The sequence below is a fragment of the Prionailurus viverrinus genome, chromosome B2 (genome assembly GCF_022837055.1).
Source record: "Prionailurus viverrinus isolate Anna chromosome B2, UM_Priviv_1.0, whole genome shotgun sequence".
NCBI classification, from domain to species: domain Eukaryota; kingdom Metazoa; phylum Chordata; class Mammalia; order Carnivora; family Felidae; genus Prionailurus; species Prionailurus viverrinus.
In genome coordinates this window covers 2,642,295-2,664,333 of record NC_062565.1, presented here as the reverse complement: position 1 = coordinate 2,664,333, position 22,039 = coordinate 2,642,295, and the positions used below count along the sequence as shown (strand labels likewise).

The window sequence follows — 22,039 nt, the reverse complement described above, 5'->3', positions numbered from 1 at the left end:
AGTCAACTTGACGTCAGCAGTTAGTTCTGCCCAATCGCAACGCGAGACTCCCAAAGCTTCATTCTCATTGGATGAAATAAAGCCACCAGCTTAGCCAATGCAAAGTCTTCTTTTTCGCGCTCAATAGGGTTATAAAAAGTGCTGGCCTGGTGTTGGCTGTATCAGGTACCCTCTGTGCATCTGGGGTCGTCATGTCTGGACGCGGGAAGCAGGGCGGCAAGGCTCGCGCCAAGGCCAAGACGCGCTCGTCGCGGGCCGGGCTGCAGTTCCCGGTGGGCCGCGTGCACCGCCTGCTCCGCAAGGGCAACTACGCCGAGCGGGTGGGGGCCGGCGCGCCGGTGTACCTGGCGGCCGTGCTCGAGTACCTGACGGCCGAGATCCTGGAGCTGGCGGGCAACGCGGCCCGCGACAACAAGAAGACGCGCATCATCCCGCGCCACCTGCAGCTGGCCATCCGCAACGACGAGGAGCTCAACAAGCTGCTGGGCCGCGTCACCATCGCGCAGGGCGGCGTCCTGCCCAACATCCAGGCCGTGCTGCTGCCCAAGAAGACCGAGAGCCACCACAAAGCCAAGTGAGAAGGAAGCTTGGAAACCACTGAAAAACAAAGGCTCTTTTCAGAGCCACTTCTATAGTCCTAAAAAGGTGACACGACTTGTTTTCTTCTTACGTTATTCTTTCGTTCAGGACGATTGAAGTTTTCTAGTTGGGCTTTAGCTTCCTGTTCACACTTAAGAGTTGGTATTGTAGTGGCCAAGGGCAGGCTGCGCCCAGGTTACCACATTGGCATGTTACTCTGAACTAAATACACTTGGGAAGCCTCCACTGTGTAAAGACACTCCTGCTGTTTCTCTGAAAGCTGGGTCACCAGAGATAGGAACTCTAAAGACCCGGGAGCTGCAGTTTCTACTAGTCTGCTTTGTTCAACTTGTTCAGTCCAGGATCTCAAACGTGTTTTCTGTATTTTGCCAAATCCTCAGGTTTTTGTCTAAAAAGTAAAAACTTCTGCCTTGGTCATTGATTTGGGGTCGGAAACTTCAGTGGGCCTCTGCATGTAATAAAACGCACTTTTTTGTTATTCTAGTTCTTAAGCCAGGTTAGGGGTGGGTACAATGAAGGGAGAATTTTTTCCCTTTCCTACAGTGTTTAGGATACTTTGCTAACAAGTTAACATTTGTGAACTAAATAGACTAATTTCAAAGTCATTTATTTGAATGTACAAGGACATTAAGTTGATTCAAGGCGACTACCTATGTCAGTATCTGAAAGTTTGTTGTAAGTGACAATTTTACTATCAAGGTAACTGGGCAGGATGCAGGAGTGGTTTCCATATATGGTACACAAAACCACTAGGGTGTCAGGAAGATGGTAATTTTGAATTAAAAAATTGCCTTTAAAGAGTAATTTGGTTTTCATGATCTGTTTACTAAAAGTATTCAAATACAGTTTATAGTATTATAATTATTCATGTGTATATTCATGTATATGAGTATATACATATATTACCACATGGCCAAACGTGTAGATGTCCAACATAGCGGTACAATCTTGGTCGTAACAAGGATGGCACTGAATGCTAAGAACTGGAGTCCAAGTTTTCATGATGGAGACCCAGTTTGAAAGAATAGAAATGCTTCTGAAAAGCCAAAGGCCCGTTTGAGAATAGAGTTCAAAGATCCTGGTCCGTTGTCCATATTTCTACACAGGCAAAGCAAGATCCTTGTATGCTAGTCCTTGGAAAAGACTGGAATATTTATGCCACTTTTTGTTTTTTTTTGCAATCTCAAGAAATGGATGCACAAAGACTATTTTTTTCTGTGGCCTCATTTATTAAATTGTAATGTACTTATACTTTCCGTGAGTTTCCGTTTCATATTCAGGTACTATACATTAAGGACACAACAATAAGACCCTGCCTGTCCAAAAGAAACTCATTCTGATGGGATAAAACCCAAAAGTAAATAATCAAAACACAAGATAGCAAGAGAAATAAGCACAGGACTTTGGGAGGACTAAGACGGAAGGATAAGGAAGGAGAGGGAGCATCTCATCTGAAGGTTGGAGGAAACTGGGAATTAGAGGAAAGGGTGGGGATCTCAGCAGAGAATGAGCAGCACCAGAGTCATGGCTTGTGATATTTCAGGCAATGACACGAAGTTCGATACTGGCCACAGAGCAGATTGCAAGAGACAGGAAGAAGCCAGAAGGGATCTGTAGGCCACTTGCTTGGTGTTAAAGACTTTTATATACTGATGACTCCCAAACCTTACTTTTTATGTACTAATGACTCCCAAACCTTTATGTCCATCCCAGACTTACCTCCTGAGTTAAGACGTACATATTCACGTACATTCTGAAATTCTTGCAGATCTCTAGCAAAGTGAAAATGCATACCCCAGACTGATCAGACCGTCCCTCCTCCTTCAGTGAGCCTTAGAAGATGGCATCACATTCGACACGTTAGCATGAGCCAAAATGATCTGGGGTCACTGAGCATGCATTTTTGCGTGCCATTCCTATAGCAAAACTCAATTCCTCTTATGGGGTGATGAAAGCACACCTTGAAGGCCCAGCAAGAGCTGAGGTAGGTCATGAGATAATCATTTTAGCACATGGAGTGGTTTCAGAGACTTGGAGTATCCATTTTAGACCCACAGATCTAAAAATGACCAGGTCCACACAACTAGAACTACTCACTGCCCCTGAATAAGTCCTCATACAATCAGAACGGAAAGACTAACTTGGAGAATTGTACTTTTTGCATACTCTGCCCAACCAGCAAGAGTATTGATCAGGGTGGACAGGGCCCTTCTTAATAGCTGTTTCCCAGCCCAGGGGTAAGGAAAGCTTCACTTACACTCAATACCAATCTGTTTTGGATCAGCACAGCCTCGTGTGTGTGTGTGTGTGTGTGTGTGTGTGTGTGTGCGTGCGCGCGCGTGCGCGTGTGTGTGGGAGGGTAAATTGGGAGGGTGGGAGGGCACTGCTTTCCTCCAAATATAGCTTCCCTTCCAGAGGAAGGCAGATTACGGAGAGGATGTTTATAATACATTGTTTTGCTGGTAGAGGCTAGTAGGGCATTTTTAATTGGTAAAATACTGGCATTATCTTAAAACTCTGGATGTGGAAATCACAGGCACTAGTTAACCATGAACCCACTCACCTGAAGGCAATTAACACAATCAAGATGGGTGATTTTAAGTTAGCAGTTGTGGCCTTGGAACCCAACTTCAGGAGTACAAAGTAACTTAGAAAATTTCTCCCCACCTGCCTCAAAGTTGAGAAGGGACAGGGAGAACAAGAAAGGGAGAACGTGTGCGGGTAGCTTCCTTGTATTTACATCAAGTTGTCTACCGAGAAAAAGGGTTTAATGAACCCCAGACCAGTGTGGTTAAACAGGACTAAAAGTATGAATCGGAGCGCAAGCAGGCCAATAGCTAAGTGCACTTGTGAGGGTCTTTACTAACTTTCTAAAACACTGTAAAGCGCCCGTAAATGGTCGTTATCCCGCCGGTGAAACCAACCCATCAATAACCGTTACAGGGAAACAGTCCTTTTCAGCGTACATGTGGTGGCTCTGAAAAGAGCCTTTGGGAAGGAGTGACAGACCTTGTGGCTCAGGCCCGCTCCCCGCGGATGCGGCGCGCCAGCTGGATGTCCTTGGGCATGATGGTGACGCGCTTGGCGTGGATGGCGCACAGGTTGGTGTCCTCGAAGAGCCCCACCAGGTAGGCCTCGCACGCCTCCTGCAGCGCCATCACGGCCGAGCTCTGGAAGCGCAGGTCGGTCTTGAAGTCCTGCGCGATCTCGCGCACCAGCCGCTGGAACGGCAGCTTGCGGATCAGCAGCTCGGTGGACTTCTGGTAGCGGCGGATCTCGCGCAGGGCCACCGTGCCGGGCCGGTAGCGGTGCGGCTTCTTGACGCCGCCGGTGGCCGGCGCGCTCTTGCGGGCCGCCTTGGTGGCCAGCTGCTTGCGCGGGGCCTTACCGCCCGTCGACTTGCGCGCCGTCTGCTTCGTGCGAGCCATTGCTTGGACGTTGGATGCCAATAAGAAAAGAAAGCCGGTTCCGTTTTATTTATAGTGAGAGTCAGAAGCTGATTGGACAAAAGGGGACCAGCCTACACAACCGGTAACCGGATTGGTTAAAGACTCGAAACTTTTATGGAGCGCCGAGTGTGCTGATGGTCTTGTCCACGACCTCAATATGTATTTTTTGTCCGCTTTATATTAGCGATTTCCCGTAGAAATAAATGCAAGCTACATAAGAAACATATTTTCACATTATATCCACATTAGAACAAAATAAAAAAACAAATTATTTTAACTATTTTGTTTAACCTAGTATTTCCAAAATCATTTCAACATGTAATCGGCAACTGTTAGATATTTTACATTCCTTTCTCCAAACTCTGCGGAATCCAGTGTGCATTTTACACGTACAGCATTTCTTAATTCAGACTAGCCACACGTCCCGTGATCACGAGACACAACTGGCTACCATTCTGGACAGCTCAATTCTATACCATCTCCCCTCAATTTTTTATTTTTACATTTTGGGATTTGTTATTTTTCAAGGAAATTCTAACTTGCATGCAAACAATCCACAGACTAGAAACTTCACAGGGAAACATTGTTCCACGAACTTCTCATTTTCAGAGAATACAAACCAATTCCATTGCAGCATACTTTATTTCTGCTAACTTGGAAACTCAAAATTACGATACCTGCCTTGTTTTACTAACGGGGGAGGAGACTGGCTTTGCAAAGGACATGAAACATGGTGTGTAATTTAGCAGAATTACTTGTATTCCTCTTAAGGATTATCTACTTCCCCACCACGAGTAACCTATGGTGGGTCTACCCATCTGAATGTACATCCAGAAATCTGGACTCGAAAGTGGCAAGTCCATACGATAGGTTCTTTGCGTAACATGAAAAGTTAGAGGACAGATTTGACAATGTTAGGACTAGGAAGGCGAACTTTTTACTCAACTGCTTTTACTTAACGCATTAAGTTGCGAGATAGATGACGTCTCAGAATTGTTATCAGGAACAAAAGATACTTCGTGTACAGTCCTTCACAGGAAATTGTAGGTGGCTCTTAAAAGAGCCTTTGGTTTATGCGGGAGAAAGGCGTTGTGACAAATTAACCCAGATTCCTACTTCCCCTTGGCCTTGTGGTGGCTCTCGGTCTTCTTGGGCAGCAGCACGGCCTGGATGTTGGGCAGGACGCCGCCCTGCGCGATGGTGACGCGGCCCAGCAGCTTGTTGAGCTCCTCGTCGTTGCGGATGGCCAGCTGCAGGTGGCGCGGGATGATGCGCGTCTTCTTGTTGTCGCGGGCCGCGTTGCCCGCCAGCTCCAGGATCTCGGCCGTCAGGTACTCGAGCACGGCCGCCAGGTACACCGGCGCGCCGGCCCCCACCCGCTCGGCGTAGTTGCCCTTGCGGAGCAGGCGGTGCACGCGGCCCACCGGGAACTGCAGCCCGGCCCGCGACGAGCGCGTCTTGGCCTTGGCGCGAGCCTTGCCGCCCTGCTTCCCGCGTCCAGACATGACCACCTCAACACTCTAGAGGCACTTGGTAAGACGAGCACACAACCAGCAGTTTTTATAGCCCTGACTGGGCGCGAAAAAGAAGGCTTTGCATTGGCTAAACTTGTGGCTTTATTTTCTCCAACGAGAATGCAGTTTTGGGAGTGTCGTGTTGTGATTGGGCAGAGCTAACTAGTGACGTCATGTTGACTAGCCACCAATCAGACCCAGGACTGTAACTTACACCTTATTTGCATAAGGGTTTCTATATAAACCGGACAAATTGCGTCTTACTCGCCTTACAGTTTCGTTTTTTCTGAGCCCGTGCGGTGTCGTCCCGGCCATGCCTGAGCCAGCCAAGTCCGCTCCCGCCCCGAAAAAGGGCTCGAAGAAGGCGGTGACCAAGGCGCAGAAGAAGGACGGCAAGAAGCGCAAGCGCAGCCGCAAGGAGAGCTACTCGGTGTACGTGTACAAGGTGCTGAAGCAGGTGCACCCCGACACCGGCATCTCGTCCAAGGCCATGGGCATCATGAACTCGTTCGTCAACGACATCTTCGAGCGCATCGCGGGCGAGGCGTCGCGCCTGGCGCATTACAACAAGCGCTCGACCATCACGTCCCGGGAGATCCAGACGGCCGTGCGCCTGCTGCTGCCCGGGGAGCTGGCCAAGCACGCCGTGTCCGAGGGCACCAAGGCCGTCACCAAGTACACAAGCTCCAAGTAAACTCGCCTTTCCCAGGAAGATCGGATTCTCCAGACCCATACCCCAAAGGCTCTTTTTAGAGCCATCCACGCTTTCTAAAAAAGAGCTTGTTCGCTGTTAGCCTTGCTTAATATAGAATTGGGTGTTGCATTTTCTCTTAGAAGTAAATAATTTATGAGAAACTGACATTCTTGTTGGCAGGATTTGCCTCGAGCATTTTTGCATCAAATTTGAAGTTGCTTTTTAGTATGAAATCTTGTGTGCTAAGAAAAAGCCAAAGAATATACCACCTCGGCTTTCTAAATTGGGCTGCAATACTATTCAGAGGTTCCTGTGGTGAACTACGTAGAACGTAGTGATTTCTGGCTTCTTCGACTTAATCTGTGCGTAGACCTAGGCTAGTTTTCTCCGGGGTAAGAGGGATAAGACAGGATCGTGGGGTGTGGGTCTTCGTTGATACGGCTGGTGCCATCTACGTGCCCCCAGCCTCCCGTGATTCTACCTCCTACTCCATCTTTTACTGCTTTATAGTTGGAAGGTAATGTTAATGTCAGGACAGCAGCGCTGATTAAAAACTTGGTGACTTAACGTCACCAGACAGCGTAGTTCAGACTATTCTATTCTCTAGTTCCTCACCTGGTCACCTCTGTCAGTTTACCCCACGAAGGCGTCCATACCGTGCCTCCCCCCGCCCCCTCGTAAAAGTATAAGCATTATTAAAGGGCTTTCAGTAAAGGTGTAACAAATACAGTTTGAAAAACAAAGCTGAGCCCTTTCCCATCAGGCTAAATGAAGACTTGGAGAAGTTTCTTTCTTTTCCTTCTCCGCCTCTTCAATTCTCTTTAATATTCCCAGTAACTAACTCAGTCTTTTTATTTGTATCAAGTCCACAGTTCTTCACTCCTCCATGTATGCAGCAAGTTGGTCTCCAGTGCCTAGTAGGTGCTAAGACACTTTCCTGCAATGAGAAAGTCCCAGCATCTCCAGAGGAAACAGAAGAAAATGCGGACTCTGCAAATAAGCTGGGAAGTGAGCTAAGTGGAGCCTGCTGGGTGGGTAAGACCCTGTATCGGGGAGGGAAGCCTGCTCCAGGCAGGTTGGTCTGAGCACCTAGCACACCCTTAGAGACTTTGGAAGCTACTTTAGAGTGGCTGGAGGCTGGGATGCCTGGAGATGAAGGTGGAAAGGCCAGCCGAAGGTGGGGCAGAAAACCTTAGATACTGTGAAGCCCTGCACACCTTGTCAAGAAATACAATGTTTATCTACTGGGAGAATCCAGACTGCAGAAATTGAAAATGTTGCAAGATGTAGGATTCTGAATCATTTTCCCGGTGGCCTAGGTGAGAACAGATTGAAAGGGAGTGAGATCCGGGTCAAAACGTTGGAAATACCAGCCAGGGGTGAGGTCGGGACTAAGGAGGCAGCAGTCAGAAGAAGAGGGCGGACGGGGAAAAGGAGGCAGAAAGGTCAGGCCTTGCTGCACACGGACGGACTGACAGAAGGTGGCGGAGCACAGGCTGACGTCCAGCTTTCAGCTGGAGCAACGTCAGTGCTCAAGAAAGGGGGCTCAGAAAGGGGACTTGGGAGGAGGGGAGGCTCACCACGCTCATTCCGATCGGGTTCCAGACTCGCTGCCCCCAAATACGGCACCTTGGCCCTTGGCATATATTAATATCTTGAGCTTGAAAGAGTTTGAGAAACTAAAAAGCTGGAAGGTCGCTCGGACCCCCCTCCCCCCACCCCGCTCCGCCCTTTGACCCTGAGGCGGGAGAAGAGCCTCCCCAGGGAAAGGTGCCCTCCCTGCACCCAGGGGAAGGGAGGCCTTCTTGTCACCGGAGACAGGGGAATTGGGGGCCAAAAGGCCATTTGAAAAAACCTTATTATTTCTTCAATTGACTACCCCAAGCCCAAAGCCCTGTGTCTTGTCGATTCCTCACAAATTCATCTTTTTTCTAAAAGGTATGGAGGTTCCCCTGCGAGAGTCACTTTGAGACGTCCTGCTCTTGTGAAGGCTCTCATGTAGAATGGAAAAATTCAGTAAGATTTGGACCTTTTTTTCCCCGTTGGTCTGTCTCATGTTGGTTTAATTCTTAGCCAGAGATCCGAAGAGGATTGAGAATTCTCTATTTCCCTACATTTCACTCAGCAAATATTTATTGCCCCGATACTAGGAGCCAGGCCCCGTTCTAAGCCCAGCAATGTGACAGTGACCTGGTTCAGAACAAGTCTCAAAATACCCCTTTGACAAGTGGACTATTTGGCACAAGAACTAAAGCCAATCAACAACCTCACAGGCCAAGAAAAACTTTTGCCCCTCCCTTAACTGCCTTAAAGGATTTCGATAAGGGGTTGATAACAGAGGGAGAGCTATGACCAGACAGAACTGTTTAATGTGGAAAGATGTTTTGAGGCCGGGCAAACATCTGATTAACCAAACAGCGGCTCTTATCTTCCTGTGATTGGCCCTCCTCCCCTTTGCAGCCCCAGGTCCCCATCCCACCCCACAGCCAGGGAGGGGGACTCAGCCTCGACTGCCTGACTGCCTTGGAGTCTCTTATTTTTTACAGGGCTTCTGTACTTATGAAATCAAATTTGGTTTTTCCCCCCATTAATCTGTTTTATGTCATTTCAATTAGTGGACCAGCCAATGAGCCATGAAAAGAATAAAGGGAAAATTTCCAGTTCCTACAATGTACAAAATGACGCGATCTTTCTTTTAAAGATGTCAGTTTTTCTGCCCCAGTTAATAAGTGCAATGCAGTGATGTGAAAACTTCCAAAAGGGGTTCATTTTTCCTTTAAACCTGAAACAAGATCCAGTATTTTGCAGGGGAGCAGAATATACCACCTCAAACTATGTCGCTTTAGTATTTTATTAGTGATGGTAAACTCACATGCACAACAGTTATCGCTGGCACAGGTGAATGTGATAAGAATTTTGTGGAAAGTGTAGTAATATTAATCAAATACCACAAAATCTACATCCTTTCTGACAAAACATTTCAACTCTAGGTTATCCTCAGATTTATGTATAAATCTCCTTTAAAATTGAAAAAAAAAGCACATTATGTTAAGTACTAGAACATTTGTTTAAAATGTATCATAGAAACTGCTTATGATGGAATATTACACAGATATAAAAATAATCACTTTTTTCACCTTCAGTCATGTAACTTTTCCAAAGTTCCAAGTGAAAATAGATTTCCTTTGGCAAAGGAAACTGATTAAAATATAGAACAGAATAGACTTTTTGGTAATAGTTCTGTCAGGGAGGGAGAATATCCTGTCCGTTTCTAGGTCCTTCTAGCTAGGCTAAGAATCAAACAGAAACAGATTAACAGGAGAAAATCAAATATAATAGTGTATGTACAGGGAATCCACACAGACATGACATTTCAAAGACAGTCCAGCAAAATGAGGCATATGTCAGGCTGAACTAAGGAGGGGGCAGGGGTCTGGGACTTCAAAGGGAAGGAATGCACTTCTGAAGAGTTTGGTTAACCAATGTCTGCCGGGCCACTCAGGGGGCATAGAGAGGACTCTGATCAAACAGGCCTTGCCGGGTCCCTGCCCATCTTCTATACGTAGTTCATAATATAGTTACCAACTGTGAAAGCTCCCTTCCTGGAGCAGGTCCTCTATGCAATTTCTTTTTATTTAGTAAATCTAAAAATTTACTAAAAATTTATTTTTATTTAGGTAAAAAGCTTTCCTGAATTTGCTGGATTTTAATAACCTTCACGCCAAACTGGCCCATCTTAGTGGCCTGCCCTTGCCCCCACAGTTCCAAGTATGAGTCACTGTTAAAAGTGACACATCGATCAGTGGGGAAAAGAATTCTTTTAAACATCTGGTTTATTAAGGATTTACTAGAGAATTGGTTAAAGTGTACTATAGAGAATTCTTAAGGAAGAATACCACGTGGATATTAAAAACGTCTTTTTCTCTTTAGAGAGAGGAAATTGACTAAAAATATAATCAGCATAAAGAAGTTCCACAATCCCTATGCACGGCACTCTGTAAATTTTCTTTGAAAAAAATACGTGCATATGTCTGTTCACCAAAATCTCAAAGTAGCTAGTAGTTGTAAGTGCTCTCTGTATCCTGGGGTAAGAGCTTGCTAATCTATTGCTTGCCCCCCCCCCCCATTTTTTTTTTTTTTTGTATTTTTCATAACATTCAAAAGAAATTTTTAAAGTTTTAACACGTTGTCACAGAAGGTACTAGGTATAGAACAAAACAGCACAAGGAAACCAAAGGCTTTTTTTTTTTTTTTTTTTTTTTGGTCAGACTTCCCTCCCCCACTGGGTGGCACTTCGCGGCTTCCTTAGGTTCTCAGTTCGGTCCGCCAGAGGCTATATAAAAGCCCGCAGCTCTGGAGACGTGACAGGGCTTTGTGGAGTCTTTCGTGCCGGTATGTCCGGTCGCGGCAAAGGCGGGAAGGGCCTGGGCAAGGGGGGCGCCAAGCGCCACCGCAAGGTGCTGCGCGACAACATCCAGGGCATCACGAAGCCCGCCATCCGGCGGCTGGCCCGGCGCGGCGGCGTCAAGCGCATCTCCGGCCTCATCTACGAGGAGACCCGCGGCGTGCTCAAGGTGTTCCTGGAGAACGTGATCCGGGACGCCGTCACCTACACGGAGCACGCCAAGCGCAAGACGGTCACGGCCATGGACGTGGTGTACGCGCTCAAGCGCCAGGGCCGCACCCTCTACGGCTTCGGGGGCTGAACTCCAGGTTCCCGGCTTCCGGGGCTCTGCGCACCCCCGTCCTGCCGTGTCTACAAACAAAAGGCCCTTTTCAGGGCTCCCCCCACTCTCACAGAGGAGCCGTGACGCTAGTTTGACGCTCGCCGGTCCGCGTCCCGCACGGGTCGCTCCCTCCTGTTGCAAACCTACAACAGCGAACCTTTCCGCCTGGCTTGGGGTCTTGTTAGCTGCGAATTCGCTCGAGGAAGCAGGTCGTGTGAAGAGGCTTCTGAGGCCTGCGGTGGACACAACTTCCTTTTTGAGGCTTAACTGTGGGCCTGCTGGGGAGACCCCCTCCTGTGATCGGCCCCTTGCCAGAAGTCCTGCAGAGTCTGCTTGGCAGAGTTGAAAGAAAGTTTTCAGACTTAAAGTTAGGGAAGTTTTTATTCTAAGAAAGGTGGCAATCTATTTTTAAGTTTGTAATTGAGGGCTCCGCTCCCTCTAAATGTCACCTGTCAATCAGGTCAGTGGTGTCTAAGTCTGGAGGGGCCACTAATGTCCTATTGTTCGCCATCACTTCCCACGAAGAGTAGACAGCTTTTAAAGGTTAACGCTAAATGTGTATGTTTTAAGGGCAAGGATCCTAATCGGCGCTCGTTCAGCGTTAATTTATGACGTACAAATGGATGTAACACATGGAAAATGTACTTTTAACTCGTGGGAAAATGTCAGCTTTGGCACCAGCGAGTGGACCCACGTGAACTTTGGACATAAAGACGAATCTCTTAAGCATGTAAAGCAAACAAAATATTGTGAAAGTTAAGACGTAAATGTCCTGTTGTATAACCTTGCTTACTGAAGTGATGCGAGGTGGTGAAACGTCTAAACAGAGTCGTTATAGAAGCGTCACTTGGTTGTGAGAGCAGGTTCAGTTCTAACTCTTTCCTGGGCCTCAGTTTTTTCACCTACACGGTTAGGAGGAGGAAGCGGAGGAGGAGGAGGAGACCTCACTCAAAGGATTATTTTGAGGATTGAGTTGCTAATGACAAGTGCTTGAATCCTGCCTGCCACACAGAGCTGTGTGAAGCACTTACATTTACGTTCCGCCACTAATTGTATCTCATTTTGTGACCTCCGGGTGTGAGCAACTTTTCTTGAACAACCACATTCCAGTAGAGATCCAGCCACATTAACAGGAGATACTATAGTCTCTTAGGGAGCCGTGCATAATACTCCGGTGTATGTTTTTTCCAAACAACTTTGCAAATGTCGGAGATATTCTACTTATTTATTTATTTATTTACGGAGTAGAATTTCGTGTTTCATTACTTACATGTAACACCCAGTGCTCATCCCAACAAGTGTCCTCCTTAATGCCCATCACCCATCTCACCCATCCCCCACCCAATGGAGGTATTCTCTTGATTATTCTTACAATGTATACTTGTTCATTTGTACTCATTCTGGGTTTATGCCTTGCTGGCCTCAAAATACACCACCAGACAAGCTGTCCTGTGGCCCAGAAAGACTCAGACCAAATTTAAATGCTGGGGATGCTTGTGTGTGTGTGTATGTGTGTGTGTGTGTGTGTGTGTGTGTGTGTGTTTTGTTTGTTTTTAATACATTTGAGTACATAGCCTGAGACAGGGGGAAAGACGTGTGGTAAGTTAAGGCTTGGGTAAAGGCATGAGGAGATAGATGGACCACAGCAGCTGAATCATTGGTCATGCATTTAGTTACCTTTCTCTCTGCCACATGCAGCCTTTCTTCTTGAAGACTACAGCCCAAGTTGGGACAAGTAGTTCCTCAAATGGAAGGCGCCCGGGGCCAATGACAGGGAGCTAGTCTATGGAAGACAGACGGTTATTCCTGGTCACAGTTGATGCTTACTAGTTCACCTGCCTAATGGGCGTGTGCTTGATTTGCGTATCTTAGGCAAAGGACGTGTGGGGCCAGGATGGACATCACCAGAGGGTGACTGAATCAAGGTACTACGTGTTCTAAGTATATTTAGTGTATCACGAATATTTAGTGCCTCACGTATCTCATGCATATTTAGTGTCTGGTGTTTCAAGTATAAAAGTGCCTCATGAATATTACATGTCTCTTGGTCCTTTACCCCTTCTTTATATCCTTAATACATACACACTCCACTTTCTAGGTATTTACCTATACTTAAGACAGAAGTTTCATCCATCACATTTGTTTCTCTAGCAGTATTGAATATCTGCAAATAGTAGAGAAATATACACTTTGAAATGTTTAGGGAACCAACATCAAGGCTTTTTATCAACTGTGATACTTCATCTTATGATGAAGTATTTTAAATTTTATCTTTTGTCTTACTTGGTCTGTTTTAATGATGGTTTGAAAAGGGGATAAAGGAAAGGCCTACTTGTTTTAAGAAGGATCAATTAGTTCTAAGCCTATACCAACCACATTATAATAACCGCATTCCTTGGATTCCTTGGATTCCTAGCATTTTGCATAAAATCCAACCATTATTCTGTGAAGTTTTGTAGATAGAGCCAATCAATATATAACCTGTTTTCAACAGAGTCGATAGTTTTAAGATTCCTGACAATTTACCAGGAGTTCTTTTAATAGAATATTTTTTTAAAATTTGAGGAATCCATTTGAAAAAGACAACAATTACAAGTATAAGAGGACTTTAGTAAGGGAATTTTAGCCACAACCAAATCAGTTCATTCAGTCCTAACTAATTAACTCTTGCTTTGCTGATCTTGGGTTAAGTACCCTGCTTCTAATACAGCTTGGAAAATTTTAAATCAGTCCCAAGGTAGAGTCTGACAGGTATCTGGAACAATTATTTATTAAAGTTCTTTTGATGCTTCTTCTGTAAAACTCAATTTCAGATCTGTATCTTGTAGCATGGGCCTATAGAGAACAGCGTAAGGAAAAATAGTAACCATCCATTGATGACTAGAGAACGTCTGGTTAATTTATTATATTAATCAGTGTTATCATTATGGAATAGGATAGAATCCTCTATTTAGGTATGATACTGTGAATACGGAGATTGATAAACCTCCAGGAACCTTCTGATATTTCCCGGAAAGTATTTGTTATTTTTTTTCGCCGTGGCGTTGATATCTAGGAACAAAGTCTGTTGGTAGTTTTGTGTGGTTATTGTATACAAATATAAATATGTTCTATCCAACTTAAGTAAAATTGTTAAACATTTATATTAAAAATATTTCATCTGGTTAACTTAGGAATGCATAGTTTATTTTTGCTTTGCCTTCCTTTTTCCTGTTACACGATATATAAGAAAAGAGTTCTCACAATTGTATAATTGTATATTGCTAATTACAAAGTACATCTTTTCTCATAAAATGAGAAAATATGTGTGGCCTCCTGGCCACGTGGGAAACCACAAGAGGAGTTTAGATACAAGTAATACCTTCAGGGTTTCATTATTCAAAATTTGGGGCCTGGATTTATGAAAGGTAATATCAAGAAATTTTGAATGTTTCTTTAAATCAGGCTATGAACATAAGCCATGGGTTTCTGAAGACAAGGACTAGAATATTAACTATAAAAATAACAAATAATGTACAGAATACTTCAGGATTTTTTTTTAGTTGTTTATTTTAAAAAAAAAATTTTTTTTTCAACGTTTTTATTTATTTTTGGGACAGAGAGAGACAGAGCATGAATGGGCGAGGGGCAGAGAGAGAGGGAGACACAGAATCAGAAGCAGGCTCCAGGCTCTGAGCCATCAGCCCAGAGCCTGACGCGGGGCTCAACCTCACGGACCGCGAGATCGTGACCTGGCTGAAGTCGGACGCTTAACCGACTGCGCCACCCAGGCGCCCCTAGTTGTTTATTTTTAAGAACTGAGAGACTGTTACCAGAATTATTCAAGAAATCAGTGGAAAGCCGCAAACAGATAATAGACCTTCAGAAGGTGTTGGGGAAATATAATCAAAACCAAATTCTCCCAACAGACAATCTCCTACAGGAATAGCAAAGACAAAAGGAAATCCCATTCAAAACACTGTGGGTTTTGCAATTTAGAGTCATATGTTAGCTGAAGTTAGCGCAAGTATTCCCAGGAAAATGAGAGATCACAATCATTAAGAAAGACTGCACTGTATTTCCGAGATGCATCCAGGGTCCTGAGTTGGGAGAAGGCCAGGTGCATATTTAGTATTTGACCTCACAAAGGTTAACTCTTGGTGAAGTATGGGCAAATGATTAAAGTTTTTAATTTCAGCTTTAGGGGGAAAAATATCTATCTATCTATCTATCTATCTATCATTTATCTACATCTATATCTAATATCTCGATCACTGTTTACTTTTTTTCACATACCTGTGGGAATTACTACTTCGGCCTGTGTATATGCACTGGCCAAGCTTTCTACCAACATCCAGATTGTCACCTTTGACTTTGGGTTTCTTTCTCTACTTGCTAAGATCTGGTCTGGAGGAATATTAAGACCTACTTTGAATTTAGGTCTGTGTTCATGTCCTAACCCCTTGTTTGATTCCTTTTCCACTCTTCCGCTCCCAAGATCCCTGCAGTAGCTCCTCTGGGTTTAGGGTCTGCTTTGTTTTGTCACCCTAACATTTCTGTAATGCAACCTTGTTTTCCTTGTGACTTAGTTGGGATCCCTTCCAATTGCGTCCCACCCTCAGCACCCCTCTGTGGGGGATTAGCCTGCAAGTCTTCTACCACCTACCGGTGTCCACACTGGGTGGAAACCAGGATCCGAGCCAGGGGGCCAACCACGTGCTGCATGCATCAATCAGAAAGGGGGCAAGGAAGGACGGCTCGTCACTACTACTGCTCTCCAGTCCCCTTAGCACGCACTGGTTTCTTGAGCAGAGGACATAGATCAGCAGAATAAAGGCCACTAAACAGGAACTAAACTTGAAAGCATCGAGAATACTAAACGCACCAAGTCACAAATTCAGCGCGGAGACGCGGAGTCCGTCTCGTCTGTCTCAACCCTGACACATGTACACCTTCTGAACAGAAAAAACCGTCCCATTTCTTCAACTGCGGCCATACTGAAGCTCCTAGTGCAGCATTAAAACCCCAAACGCCAGACTTTTAAGTTAAACAGAGAACACCAAGCATGTTTGCTAAATACACTGATGCCCAAGGAAAATGCACGGAAATGTGGGCAGTTGGCAGTAAGACTTTCCTAGTCGGGACACGTAAGGAATAGGACAAAGGCCAGGAGTTAACACAACAAAGTCAGAAAACACAAAGCGAAACCGGCGTCACGGCTCCTTCGCTGAGAGGATGGGGGCCCTGAAAAGGGCCTTTTCTGTGCTTGGGGAGGTCGTAGTGGGTCCCGGGCGCTCAGCCCCCGAAGCCGTAGAGGGTGCGGCCCTGGCGCTTGAGCGCGTACACCACGTCCATGGCCGTGACCGTCTTGCGCTTGGCGTGCTCCGTGTAGGTGACGGCGTCCCGGATCACGTTCTCCAGGAACACCTTGAGCACGCCGCGGGTCTCCTCGTAGATGAGGCCGGAGATGCGCTTGACGCCGCCGCGCCGGGCCAGCCGCCGGATGGCGGGCTTCGTGATGCCCTGGATGTTGTCGCGCAGCACCTTGCGGTGGCGCTTGGCGCCCCCCTTGCCCAGACCCTTCCCGCCTTTGCCGCGACCAGACATAGCTGCCTAAACACGCTGCGTAAGTCCCAGCGATGGCTCCACTGGCCCGACCGGCGTTATTATAAGCAGTCGTCGGACCTGATTGAGAACTGAACGCGCGGGCGGGAACCGAGGCGCCGCGACCGCACGCTGGGCTCCGCCCCTCTCTGGGCTGAGAGCCAATGGCGGTGTGGGGGAGGGAACGGAGTGAGGAGTCTCAGTTTTAAGCTCTAGATTTTTCTGAAACCGTTGATATTTGTATCTGAAATTATATCTTCCCGTGAGAATGTTCACAGGGGCTCATTTTTTTTTTATAAGCAAGTGCTGTCCTTTCTCCTTCAGAAGGGGATGATTGGGAAGGGTACCCTAGGACGCCACCCCAAAATAGGAGTGGGGAGCTCAGGCACACCTTCCCCAAACATGCCCCGTGCGTGTGAACGGTACGGTATGCGCCGCCCGCACATAGGCCTGTCTGACATAAGGGCTATTTCTGAGCAGTTTAGAGAAATACCAGACGCAGGAGAATCTGTAAGACCAGAGGAGAACTCACACTTTCTTAAGGGGAATTTCACATTTGTGAAGGAGATCTCAGTCGGGGTCTCCCTCTCTGGGCCAGAAAGAGAAGGACGACTAGATCAGCACGGAAACTTGTCCCTGGAGAAAGCCCGGCCTTGATTCTGCAGAACCACCCTGCGTTGCTTGCCATCCTTTCTCTGGGAGCCCATAACCGGCGCCCTGTGCACGCCCCTCCCGCATGACATCTTTTGTCTTTAGTGGAAGATAGTATGTAAAGGGGGCGGCTTGGGCCTTTTCAGGTGTTCTTCTCAGTTTTTCAGACTATCTCCCAGGAATACATGACGTGCATGTCATTACACTTCTGCTTGTTTTCTCTGGTTACTCTGCCTTTGCTATGGCAGGGGGCTTGGGGGTGGGGGGGGGGGGGACGTACAGAACCTAGCAGGGTAGAGGGTTAGTTATTTTTCCTCCCCTACAGTGTTCTTTTGTATTACATCAACGTTTTACACTGCAGTTGCATTAGAGGGCCTAATTTGCCATGACAGGTCTCATGGTTTCTTTTCAAAAATTTCTGATCTAGTCTCACAAGGTTCCTTTCATGGGCAACTTTGGAATCATTGTAGCAGTTTCGGGGGGAAAAAATCCCTTTAAGATTTTGATCACAATTGCATTAACTGTAAATTCACTGGAGTACAATTAAAGCCCTACAAAAATGACGTACTTATATCCATAAACTTACCGATGGCAGTTTCTTTTAAGCCTTTTAATTTTCAACAACTAAAATGAAAATTTGGTTTTCATATAAGACTTAAAATAGAATATTCTTCGCGTACGTTGGATTTTATTTCTTAAAAACAAATACAAGATCATACTCTGAAATTTTGACACCAATATAATTTTGTAAACTACTGTAACTAACGTCACCCATTGTTCAAGTGTGTGTTTTAGGGACCGGTTAATAGCTGAAAAAAACAAAAACAAAAACAACTGCGGTTTGAAATTGTATCTTCTCTACTGATTGGGTTTTGGTCACTTCCTTATGCTTTCTAAATCTTTGTTCATGTACAGAATGGGATTGGAATAGTAACAGTAATCACCTCATAAACAGTGTAAGAATTAATGAAGATAATTTATGTAAAATACTGCATATACATGGCATACTTCTATTTAATATAACAAATAATTTTTATTTTTAGTACTAAATTTAAAATATTTTATATTTACTATATACTTTAAAATAGTTTTACCTTAATACACATGAATTTAAAACATTGTACATGATATACACAATGTTAAATAACTAACATTTATTTTTACTACATATTATGTTATTAACAGAGCCTGTGTTTATTTTAATATGTATTATATTATGTGGGGGAAGGGCGAAATATTTCCTTTCTTCCCTTGCTAATCTAATGATTAAATTGATATAAGACAGATTAACAGGAATGAAACAAACCATATGTATGGGAGTCTCATAAAAATACAGCCCCCACAGGTGCCTGGGTAGCTCAGTCTGTTAAGTGTCCGACTTCGGCTCTGGTCGTGATCTCACGGTTTGTGGGTTCGAGCCCCGAGTGGGGCTCTGTGCTGACAGCTCAGAGCATGGATCCTGCTTCCATTCTGTGTCTCCCTCTCTCTCTGCCCCTCTACTGCTCACACTCTCTCTCTCTCAAAAATAAATAAACACACACACACACACACACAAATAGAACACCCAGGTAATGAGGCTTATATAACATATTGAACTAAGGAAAAGGTAAAGGGTCTGTCTGGAGGTTTAAAAGGAGGGAAGACCATTCACAGGAAGGAGAGAGAAGGTGTTTGGAAAATAAAGGTTGCCCTGTCATGCAGGTACATTTCCCAGGATAAAAATATCTCTCAAAAAATAAAACAAAATAATAAAAGGTATCTCTGGTAGTACCTTTTCCTGGTACAGGCCCCCTTTCCAATGTAAATTTAAGCAGGTAAGGGGGAACATAAGAGGTTTTCCTGAATCTGCTAGGTTTTGATTGCTGTTAGCTCAAAATAATCCTTAGGCCAAAGAGATATATTTTGGGCTGGAGAAATCTGCTGTCCCTCAATAGATTTTTTTATGGACATTTATTTTGGTCAAAATATATTTTTAATAGTTATTACCCTAAACAAAATGAACATGTTACTTTTTTCCTCTGTTTTCATTTCTATATATGTATGTACATCTTCATCAAGTATTCTGTTTTGAAATAACTTCTTTTATAAAAATTTTTTAATGTTTATTTTTAAGAGAGAGAGAGACAGAGAGACAGAGAGAGCATGAGTGGGGGAGGGGCAGAGAGAGAGGGAGACACAGAATCTGAAGCAGGCTCCAGGCTCTGAGCTGTCAGCACAGAGCCTGACGCGGGGCTCAAACTCACGAGCTGTGAGCTCATGACCTGAGCTGAAGTCGGATCCTTAACCGAGTCACCCAGGCGCCCCTGTTTTGAACTAACTTCTAAAATTTTTTTTTTTTTAAGTTATATTTATTTTTTTTGAGACAGAGAGAGACAGAGCATGGACAGGGGAGGGTCAGAGAGAGAGGGAGACACAGAATCAGAAGCAAGCTCCAGGCTCTGAGCCATCAGCCCAGAGCCCGACGTGGGGCTCGAACTGACGGACCGCGAGATCATGACCTGAGCCGAAGTCAGACGCTCAACCGACTGAGCCGCCCAGGCACCCCATGTTTTGAACTAACTTCTAATCAGTGTTTTAACAGCTAAAAATGTAAGTGAAGGATGATCGCAGCAGAGGGTCCATTGCTACTCCCTCTTCACCAAAGCCCTGTCTCTTGAGATACTACCACTGCACCAGGAAAACCAGTATTTTCAATAGTAAGCATATTCAATAGTAAGCACATAGAAACTTCAATAGTAAGCATATAGAAAAATCTGGAAGCCGAGAGATTTATAAAAACCACACAAAAGCAACCCTAGGGGAAAGTCACTGAAGCCTCAGAAGTTTGTACTGGTTGGGGGATCCCTAATTCTCTGCCCTTGGTGTTCGCGCCCCGGCCTGCATCCCTGCCTTCCTCCAAGCCGCTGGGGCCCCTGATCACTTGAGCTGTTTCATTATTCAACCAGGTAACTCATATTCATCGACAGAAGTAGCATTTATTTAAATGTGAGATTGTTGGTAGATTGGGGGAGGAGGCAGCAGGCCGATCAAATTAAGGTCATCAAGCACAGCCTCTTTCCAGATAAATACCATGAACTGAAAAAGGCAATTTACGTCTTTCCGACTGGTCTTTGCTCCTTGGACCCATCTCATCTTTACGCTGCCTCCACTTAGATTGACTCCAGTTCCTCCATGGGATCTGTTTTTTATTTACCTTTCCATCTCTCTCTCTCTCTCTTTTTTTTTTTTTTTTGCTTTTATTTTATACCACGTACCTATGTTATAAGGATTTTTATTATTATAAAATTGACACAATTTACTGACTATATTTTGTGGTGTTGTCATTGTGTCATTTGTGTTTAGGAAGACACAAATATGAATAAAACCCAGTCTCCACTCTAAGGGACTTTGTAAACTGATGGGTGAGATACACGGGAAATCTAACGTAGGAAGAGGTGCTTTCAGAATCTGCAGAGATGGAAATTAATGGAGAGACCAACTCCAGAAAGAAAGCTTAAACACTGCTTTCCTCTGTGTCAATTATACTTCAGTTGTTTAATAAAAGGTTCCGTAAATGTTCTGCCACTAAAATTGAACTTTACCTCCTATGAAAATGATTTTACAGTATAAACTATGAAGTTGTCATCAGTCCTCCTGGATCTGATTGCAATTACAAATATCTGAATTATTTCATCAAAAGATTTTGAAGGTTTGGTTCTATTTTTTAAAAAGAAGTTTTTATTTATTTTTTTGATTATATAAATAATAATAGTGATGAAATTTTGGGGTGGGGGGGGTAGTGACATCCAGAGACGATGGCCAAGAAAGAATGTTGAAGAAGTCTTGGGTGCAAAAAGGTGATTTTCTTAAAGCACAGGGACAGGACCCTGTCCTGACAGGTAGAATAAGTCTCTAAGGTATTTTGGAAGCCAAGTTTCCAGGACCTTGAGGGGGTAGCTGTTGCTAAGGGAACAGCATTTATTATCATTTAGTAAAACCTCAGTCATGAGACCCTTTAGATGTATGGGGGTCTCTCATGGGGGGCCATAAGCTTGGAGTAGGATTACCAGCATATATCTTGGGGCAGTTGAGATAAAGGAAGTAGACTGACAAGATCCTTAAAGTTGGGATAATGTAAAGCCAAGGTTCCCTTTTGCCCCCAGCAAAGTGCCATCGTGGAGGCGGCTGAACTCCTAGAGGGAGGTCACTCTGCCGGTTTCAAGGACTTGTCCATGGCTGTAGTCAGTAAGGGAATTTAGTTTTTCATTTGCCTTAGTTTCCCCCATCACCATGGCCAGCACTGACACCCCTTTCCTTCGTTCTTGGGCAGCCAGGAGTGTCCGAGGAATATCACACATGGCCCACCTGGGGCGGGGGTGTGTGCCAGCTTGTGCTTTGCCCCTCAGTCGGCCTCATGCTCCCTCATCAATAGTACGCACTTTATCCAATGACCTTGGAGCTATAGGCAACTAACAAAAAACTCAGTTAACATGGAATTATAAGCGATAGTGTATCACGCTTGAATATATTTTACTTAAAACAAAAATGTGTATTTATTTGCCAATTATTTGATTATGGGTTCATTGGTTTGATAAATCAAAACCATGCGAATAACATAATTTTAATAACAATTTAACAATGTAGTCGTTCTTGTGAGACATACAAACAATGCAAGAAAGCAATTACTAGCGATTTGATCTGTTAAGGGCGGACAAAACTTGTCCTTTCTTTCCTTCTAGGTGCTCTGGCTGGTCTAACAATGAAGTTGACAGAGGACAGATGAACAAGAGGAAAACATTTAATTTTGTACATGCAGGAGTCCCACCAAGACTGGTGATGCTC

The 22,039-nt window shown here is 44.9% G+C and overlaps 6 protein-coding genes across 6 annotated transcripts; 3 read left to right on the top strand and 3 right to left on the bottom strand.

Annotated features, from left to right (window-relative positions):
* Window positions 1–179: 179 nt before the first annotated feature.
* On the top strand, window positions 180–1,013 carry LOC125166344 (histone H2A type 1-E-like). Its single transcript, XM_047860222.1, has one exon. The coding sequence runs from the start codon at window positions 192–194 to the stop codon at window positions 576–578; it is 387 nt and encodes a 128-aa protein (XP_047716178.1). The 5' UTR covers window positions 180–191; the 3' UTR covers window positions 579–1,013.
* Window positions 1,014–1,316: 303 nt separating this feature from the next.
* Window positions 1,317–4,161, bottom strand: LOC125166338 (histone H3.1). Its single transcript, XM_047860216.1, has one exon. The coding sequence runs from the start codon at window positions 4,026–4,028 to the stop codon at window positions 3,618–3,620; it is 411 nt and encodes a 136-aa protein (XP_047716172.1). The 5' UTR covers window positions 4,029–4,161; the 3' UTR covers window positions 1,317–3,617.
* An 846-nt stretch (window positions 4,162–5,007) lies between these two features.
* LOC125166342 (histone H2A type 1-E) lies at window positions 5,008–5,563 on the bottom strand. Its single transcript, XM_047860220.1, has one exon. The coding sequence runs from the start codon at window positions 5,552–5,554 to the stop codon at window positions 5,162–5,164; it is 393 nt and encodes a 130-aa protein (XP_047716176.1). The 5' UTR covers window positions 5,555–5,563; the 3' UTR covers window positions 5,008–5,161.
* A 277-nt stretch (window positions 5,564–5,840) lies between these two features.
* LOC125166348 (histone H2B type 1-C/E/F/G/I) lies at window positions 5,841–6,332 on the top strand. Its single transcript, XM_047860228.1, has one exon. It carries the CDS (start codon window positions 5,877–5,879, stop codon window positions 6,255–6,257), a length of 381 nt encoding a protein of 126 aa, XP_047716184.1. The 5' UTR covers window positions 5,841–5,876; the 3' UTR covers window positions 6,258–6,332.
* Window positions 6,333–10,642: 4,310 nt separating this feature from the next.
* Window positions 10,643–14,062, top strand: LOC125166349 (histone H4). Its single transcript, XM_047860229.1, has one exon. The coding sequence runs from the start codon at window positions 10,652–10,654 to the stop codon at window positions 10,961–10,963; it is 312 nt and encodes a 103-aa protein (XP_047716185.1). The 5' UTR covers window positions 10,643–10,651; the 3' UTR covers window positions 10,964–14,062.
* Window positions 14,063–14,765: 703 nt separating this feature from the next.
* Window positions 14,766–16,583, bottom strand: LOC125166350 (histone H4). Its single transcript, XM_047860230.1, has one exon. The coding sequence runs from the start codon at window positions 16,568–16,570 to the stop codon at window positions 16,259–16,261; it is 312 nt and encodes a 103-aa protein (XP_047716186.1). The 5' UTR covers window positions 16,571–16,583; the 3' UTR covers window positions 14,766–16,258.
* Window positions 16,584–22,039: the final 5,456 nt, after the last annotated feature.

Bases quoted from the DNA above. Each gene is read 5' to 3' on its own strand.
- LOC125166342 (XM_047860220.1), bottom strand. From the start codon at position 5,554: ATGTCTGGACGCGGGAAGCAGGGCGGCAAGGCTCGCGCCAAGGCCAAG.
- LOC125166338 (XM_047860216.1), bottom strand. From the start codon at position 4,028: ATGGCTCGCACGAAGCAGACGGCGCGCAAGTCGACGGGCGGTAAGGCC.
- LOC125166349 (XM_047860229.1), top strand. From the start codon at position 10,652: ATGTCCGGTCGCGGCAAAGGCGGGAAGGGCCTGGGCAAGGGGGGCGCC.
- LOC125166350 (XM_047860230.1), bottom strand. From the start codon at position 16,570: ATGTCTGGTCGCGGCAAAGGCGGGAAGGGTCTGGGCAAGGGGGGCGCC.
- LOC125166348 (XM_047860228.1), top strand. From the start codon at position 5,877: ATGCCTGAGCCAGCCAAGTCCGCTCCCGCCCCGAAAAAGGGCTCGAAG.
- LOC125166344 (XM_047860222.1), top strand. From the start codon at position 192: ATGTCTGGACGCGGGAAGCAGGGCGGCAAGGCTCGCGCCAAGGCCAAG.